General features: G+C 31.9%; 1 protein-coding gene across 1 annotated transcript; it reads left to right on the plus strand.

The window, feature by feature from the left end:
• The first annotated feature begins 4,244 nt into the window (after positions 1-4,244).
• LOC121391225 (myc proto-oncogene protein-like) lies at positions 4,245-5,763 on the plus strand. Its single transcript, XM_041522923.1, has 3 exons — positions 4,245-4,500; positions 4,646-4,837; positions 5,222-5,763. Exons 1-3 carry the CDS (start codon positions 4,245-4,247, stop codon positions 5,761-5,763), a joined length of 990 nt encoding a protein of 329 aa, XP_041378857.1.
• Positions 5,764-7,305: the final 1,542 nt, after the last annotated feature.

The raw sequence follows: 7,305 nt of genomic DNA on the forward strand, positions 1-7,305 counted from the left end.
TGTTAGAGTCACCCTTCTAAACTGTCCTACTCAGCTAAAACGATAAAGGCGAGATATAAAAACCGCGGACTTATTAAATATGTCATATTACCTGCTTTTTTGATCAGTAATAAAGTCTTTGCAGCTCTCAGCAACTTAGTGACCCTTTTAAAACTGCTTGTTTGTCGCTATCCCCTTAAAATATTCAGCTGCACAAAAGTGCACTTCACACCCTGTCAAGTGGGCCGTTACGTGGTAACGCCTACAAGTATGTAAAAAATGTATTTACTATTAATAAGCCACACCCTCTATAATTAAATGGCTTTGCCTCTATAAATTTCTACACTTATCATAAATTTTAGTCTTAAATAAAAATTGAGCTATGAGTCATGCAATCAAATCACTTGAAACTTTAGAAGTTATAGTCATGGCTTGTTAAGTGACATTAACATGTGTTAAGGTTCAAAAATTATAACAATACCTTTGTGTCATTAGTACGTGTATATCAAAATTAATGAACATCTCTCATTATTTTGCAGACGTTGACAGGATTTCTTGTTACAACATATACTATACTTAACAAGGACCTATTTAACAATCTTTATGAATAATTCAGGTATTTTATTACTTAAAATTCTACGACCATTATGCCATTTTTGCTCAGAACCATGAACTTTCTCTATGATCTCTAGCAAAAACCTACAATAAACATTAATAATAAGGATTACCATAGCAACATATATTTTACCATCAATAACCCTAATAAAAATTATTAAATATGTAAATATCTCACTATAGCAACAGTTACTATGGTAACAACAACCTAAGAAATATCGAAGTAACGCCATAAGAATTTTCAAATGATTTCATTACCTAACATTTTTGACCATTTTTTTTTAAAGAAGACCATTGGCTATAAGTCCATGATATTTTTTTAAATGGAGAATTGGGTAAAGTAATGAAATCACTTGAAAATTTTTTATTAAGGTTAGAGTTATAGGTCCTTGTTAAACGACATTAATATCACTGCTCTTAAATGTTGTATTAATATTTTATACGAATTAACTTGTACATGTACTAGTAAAACAAGGAACATTTTTATAATTTTTAAAACATTAATACAACATTTAAGAACAGTGATATTAATGACACTTAACATGGGACTATAACATGTGTCATATATAAACTTTTTCAAGTTATAGTTGGAGATATTACTGTATTAATATATACAAAATACATGAGGAAATGAAATCATGTAAAAATAAATACAACATTTAAGAGTAATGATATTAATGTCACTTAACAAGGACCTATAACTAACTCTACTAATACATGTACAAGTTAATTAATAATTTTTCTACATATTTAACAACATTTCTGAGAGTAAACAATAACCCTGTGTTTTATTTTAATAATTATTAGAACAAGTATCTTCACATGATTGCATCAAAAAAAAGCTGAAAAAAATTCAGATATTTTTTACTTTAATGTCACTTAACAATGTAACTTAACTCTGGTAGTTAATTAATAATTTTTCTAAAGATTTAGCAATAACCCTGTGTTTTATTAATACATGTAAATTAATAAGTCTCTTTTCAAGGAAAAGACAGAGTATGCAAACAACAGCATGATCATGAGTCTTGATATTACTCTCCGATCAACTCCATTATTGTAGAGCCTAGAGAAGATCTGTCATCTTTGGTATTGCTCAAAGGGAGTGCTTCAACCTTTTAATGGTCTGTTTTAGTGATATGTATAATAGACAGGCAACAACAGCTACATTTAACAAACACAAACATTGTTATGATCATTTACATCTGTAAGCCACCAGGAATGTTTAAGTATTGTTTTGTAGGACATGGCCTGTCTCCTAGGCTAAACAGCTGTGAATGAAGTGTGCTTCTAGTCTGGAGCCGAGACCAGACATCCATATTAATTTCACATTAAAGTGTGGTATTTCCTTTCAAATTACCTAATTGCTCCTAAAACTTAAACTGTCATAAGTCCAGCCCAACATTCTATTACATTTAAACAAAACAGATATTGCGCTGACTATACTATATGTAGTTTGTCCTCAGGCTATTGTGGTCATGGGTGTCTTTGCAAGCTACCTAGATGTTTTGTAAATCATCTATAGCAGCATCTAGAATGTTTAGAACTACTTTATTGTGAATTTAATGCTATAATCCAGATCCTAAACCTTAAACATCAGAATCTAAATGTAATGATTTCAAATTTAAGAATGATATGTCATCACCGAAATTGCCTTGTAAATTTTAATTGCTCCTAAACTTTAATTGCCCAGTTCACTCTAATATATTCTAATATATATATATATATATATATATTATTACTACAGAAGGTACTCATAATTTTTAAACAATTACAATAATTACTATACTTTTAATATCATGTCTTAATTTTTATTAGATTGTCAATATCAAGATTTGAATATATCTAATAAACCAGTCTAACTTGTTAAACCAGTAAGTTATCTGATAAAAATTTATGCTAAAAATATTTTTATGAAATTTTCTTTTCTTTTTTAGTTCATGTTTGTAACACCAATTACATATTTTTGTAAATACCATATATGGAATATTCTCTATGACAGACTGACCAATTCTCTTTAACTTGTGTGTTGCTGATAATTCTTTGCTGAAGTTTAAATTGATTAGATATCTTTCCTGACTCACATCCACGCAAGCCTTTGACTTAATATCCAGGATTTCCTGCTATTACTAGCTAGGGCCCATGTGGCTTGGTAACCCTTATCTGAAGATGAGGTAATCCTAGTTGGAGTGTCAGCCTCACTTCAAACCAGCTATATGGGTTCAAGATAATAGAAAATCCATGTCAATAGAGACTAACGACCATATCCTAGTCTGCTAATAATGGATACCTTACCAAAAAAATGTAGATACTAGCCACCTTAGAGGTCAAGACTAGCCCAATACACACAGCAATCAAGATTGTTTTAATTCCTTGTATTATATATAATTATATATACTGCAGGTAATTTCTTCATGTTCTTGTGGGACGCGACCATGTCGCTTATGAAACTTATTAACGATAAGTATGAATATGATTACCAGCATTGATGAACTAAACAACTATTAAAAAAAAGAAAATTAGAGCTATGTTTTTAATGGACAATTAGTCCCTTTTAAACAACTAGAACAACACTAATAATTATATTATTTTTTATCATTATTTTATTATATAGGTACCACAAAGAAAGAAACGCTTATATATAGGTCCTTGGTCCTTGTTAAGTGCCATTAATATCACTGTTCTTAAATGTTGCATTAATGTTCTAAAAATTATAAAAAATGCTCCTAGTTTTACTAGTACATGTACAAGCTAAGCATGAAATTCTTCATTTTTTACAGATTTTAATTCTGTAAACTCTTTAAATATTAATTAATGGTTTATTTTGTTATACTAAATCAATTATTATATGATTTCATAGACAAAGACTAAAATCGTTGGCTACAATTATTGAGTTCCTGTTAACAGCACAATAGCCTCAGATGTCAGATTTGTAGCCATAATTCAATATTATTGGCACACATACATAATATATCATTGAACATTGTAACATTAATAGATTTTTAATATAACACAGCTACTCTGCGTTTTTTAAAGATGTCTGAACTTTTAGTTCCAGAATGAGATTTTCACTTCACTTAATTCCAGTATAATTAATATTATATAATATTATTTAATAGTAGAAACCTTTCAAAGTTCTTGTTTTTATTATATAGTAAGGGTAACAGCGCTCATGTGGGGGCCCTCCGATGATCTACGAGGTTCACTAAAGCCCCCGTAAGAGAGGAACAAATAAAGCGAGTCACATTATAAATTTCTTTCTTTTTGTATATAGCCACCAGAAACTGCGTAGTGGTTTGTGGTGGATACAGGGTTTGGTGGGGAAGAGTATTGAGAGAGTAGGAAATAGTAAGATAATATTCTGTGCAGTTTGACATTCACTGATCTTGTCTCAAAGCTAACTCTGTTGTAGGTAAGTTATAAATTGAATATTCCATTAATGTAAGGATTATATAATAAAATATTATTTTCTAATTGTCTAAAGGAAAGTTTAGCTGTTCTTACAGTAAATAGTACCTTTGAAAGTTAACAGATTCCTGTGAAACTTTCAAGTTTAAAATGTTAACTGTACAAAGAGCTATTGTTGTGTGTAATAATATTATATGCATGCCTTAAAATTGTCACTTTATTGTCCACAGAACATATAAATAACAATGGCATCGTTGGTAGAGACCACTGCAGAATTACTTGCAGGAGACGCAGAAAGATTAAGATATATCTCATTCAGCGAAGCTATGACGGCCGCCGAAGAATTCGCCTCACCATTATACGATCTGCACGAAGAGACCTGGCAGGAATTATACTTGCGTCCATCGCCACCAGTATCGCCAGATTGCCTCAGTCCAGCAGGTTCCCCACCAGTCCCTGAAGATGTTATTGACGGAGCCCACCTGACAGAAGCTTTATTGAGCAATATTATGGAATACGAACATATTATGGATACGTTAAAAGAGGCAGAATTAGCCCTGTGTAATAGTCGACAAGATTTATTAATACAAGATTGTATGTGGAGTGGAGGTCTATCATGTGATCATACAAAAAAAATATACTATAGGAGACAATCACGAACTGGATGACCCAACTACTGTGATATCGTCAACTCCAAACAACACGGAATCCGACTGTGTTGAGCCTTCAGTTGTGTTCCCCAACCTCCGAAACAATGTGTCGTTAAACACTAAGCCTCCACCCTCTAAAAAAATTGCGTCCAATGTAAGCTCGACAAGACCTTCTTCCTCAGAATCAGGTAAGGATCTTGTGTGGTATGAAGTAATATAATATAATGAACTCCAACATATGCTTCTCTCTCCCGCCTTCTAAGCATATTTTAAACCACTCAAGTATTTTACAAAGCTTCTTCTTAAAGTAATTGAATTACTAACAAGTAAATATTACTTTTTTGAGGCTCATAGAATTTGTAGTATATATATATGGTCATGTGTAGAGAGAGATTGTGGAACATAAGTTAGTACTAGTAAGAAAGGCATTAGTTGATGTAATGTATAAACTTAGATAGTGCTATACTACTTGTAAGGTTACTTAGTCTTGTATCAAGTTAACACCTTTACAATAAGTATTGTTCATACCATATTAGGTGTAAATGCTTGTTTTTAATTTTATTTCTCTACAGAAGAAGAGATTGATGTTGTTACTGTTGAACATCGCACTGATAGCGGACATCACAAAATAGAATTGCCTCCTAGACGTCACACTCAACCACCTCAAACTATTACTCTTAAACCTACTCCCCCTACACAACTTAAGAATGTCAAGAAAACTTCTGTAAACTCATCCCGCAATAGCTCTCCGGTCCATTCTCCTGGAAAAGTAACGCAACGAAAGAAACGTCTTGCTAAACGACATGGTAGGATAGGTTCTCAAGACGGCACAGAAAGTGATGAAGAAGCACGACGTGCATCTCATAATGTTCTAGAAAGAAAACGCCGAAATGATTTAAAAAATAGTTTTGATGTTCTTCGCATGGGAATACCAGAACTAGAAGAGAATGTTCGAGCACCAAAAGTAGTTATATTGCGAAAAGCTGTTGAATATATTCAAACATTACAAGCTAGTGAAAGAAAGGCTGAGACCGAATTGATACGTGAGCAGAAACGTTATAACAAACTTCGTGAGAGATTAGCTTATTTGAGAAACCTACCGGCCACACTTTGAAACCATATAGCTTCTAGGAGTTCATTCATTTTTAAAGTTCATGACCCAATCACTCATTATCATTACAGGATAGGTATCAATCACATTAACTCATGCCACAAAATCATCACTTTTTGTTGTTAGTCATTTCATTAGATATTGTGTTTTGACACATTTTATGAAATTCATATAATTTTTACAATTTTTGACACATTTATTCCATCTTTAAATCATTGCTATTTGATTTGTGTTCATCTTTGAATCAACGCTATTTGATTTTTGTATTATATACTGTATGATATTGTTCATTCAAGGATTGAATACTACGTTACAATTATTGTTGTTGTTGTTTACTAATCTCCTTTGCCAGCACAAGTTTATTTATTATTGTAAATAGTATCTTTAATTGTAATCAAAAAAACAAACATTAATATGATTACTAGACAATAATCAGAAAAAAAAAACTGAACTAGTTCAAAGTTTCAGCTGTTACTCTCTCAATTATTTGGTCCAACACTTCCAGCTGAACCAACTCTCATTGATGTTCAATTGAATACACTCAGTGTGGCACTATCTTGAGAGTACAAATGAACAGCAGACCAGATTCTAGACAAGTCTCCTTATCACAAACAACAACACGACCATCATCTTGTCAGTAACAATAAACAAAGGGTATTAGGTATTATGTACAACAATATAGATTCCACATATTATAGTGACCACTTGGAGGTATCACCCCCTGTACAGGTGTTCTCAAATTTGCAGGTTGAATAATACACTAAAGTGAGAAATTTCTATGGGTCCAGTAGTTTAAGAGAGTGTCCCTTTTATTAAGAACAAACACTTATTAACACTACTATATTATATAATACAATGCATACCAACAATATAAGAGCCTCATATAACAATGATGTTTTGACCATCACCTCTTAGACCCAATGTCATAATATAGGTTTATAACTGGGGTATACTACTTGTATTTCTCTATAAACAATAACTATTGTGCACTAACCCTGTAAAACAGGAAAAGCCAGTTATTACTTGGGGGAGACCATCCCTGATAGGAACCTCCTTTTGAGGTACCTTATATATACAGAGATGTACTTGGTCACACACAAGGTCATATTTATATCAACTAACATATGAGGTACTGTAATAACAGGAATGAGCGTTTTGATAACACCAGCAAAGGTGACACAACTTCATTGATAGATATATCACAATGTCAAGTTAAAATTTTAAAAGCCTAAAATAGAGTCATTCCTAGACCGCAAAAGTACGAGAACTAAACCTACTAATAGTCTCATTCCTAGATTTAAAATTTCTAAAAGTTCATACTCATTCCCAGAACACATCATATAAGAACTAGACCTAGAATTACACTCAATATAAGATTACATTTTGAATGAACAGACTCGTTTCTATACTATGCATAATTTAGTCATATGCCCACTACACTGCAATCAAAAATCCTTCAAAATCACCTTTCTTTAACCTTTAGCTTGTTAAATAGATGAAACGTTCTTTCAATAGATCAACAATTATAAGAATAATATCATTTAT

This window comes from Gigantopelta aegis, unplaced genomic scaffold (assembly GCF_016097555.1).
Source record: "Gigantopelta aegis isolate Gae_Host unplaced genomic scaffold, Gae_host_genome ctg1970_pilon_pilon, whole genome shotgun sequence".
In the NCBI taxonomy this organism is placed as follows: Eukaryota; Metazoa; Mollusca; class Gastropoda; order Neomphalida; family Peltospiridae; genus Gigantopelta; species Gigantopelta aegis.

Excerpts from the sequence above, each read along its gene's own strand:
- LOC121391225 (XM_041522923.1), top strand. The coding sequence starts at position 4,245 with ATGGCATCGTTGGTAGAGACCACTGCAGAATTACTTGCAGGAGACGCA. Across the intron at positions 4,501-4,645 it reads CCTGACAGAAGCTTTATTGA|GAGACAATCACGAACTGGAT; the intron begins GCAATATTATGG and ends AATATACTATAG. Across the intron at positions 4,838-5,221 it reads ACCTTCTTCCTCAGAATCAG|AAGAAGAGATTGATGTTGTT; the intron begins GTAAGGATCTTG and ends ATTTCTCTACAG.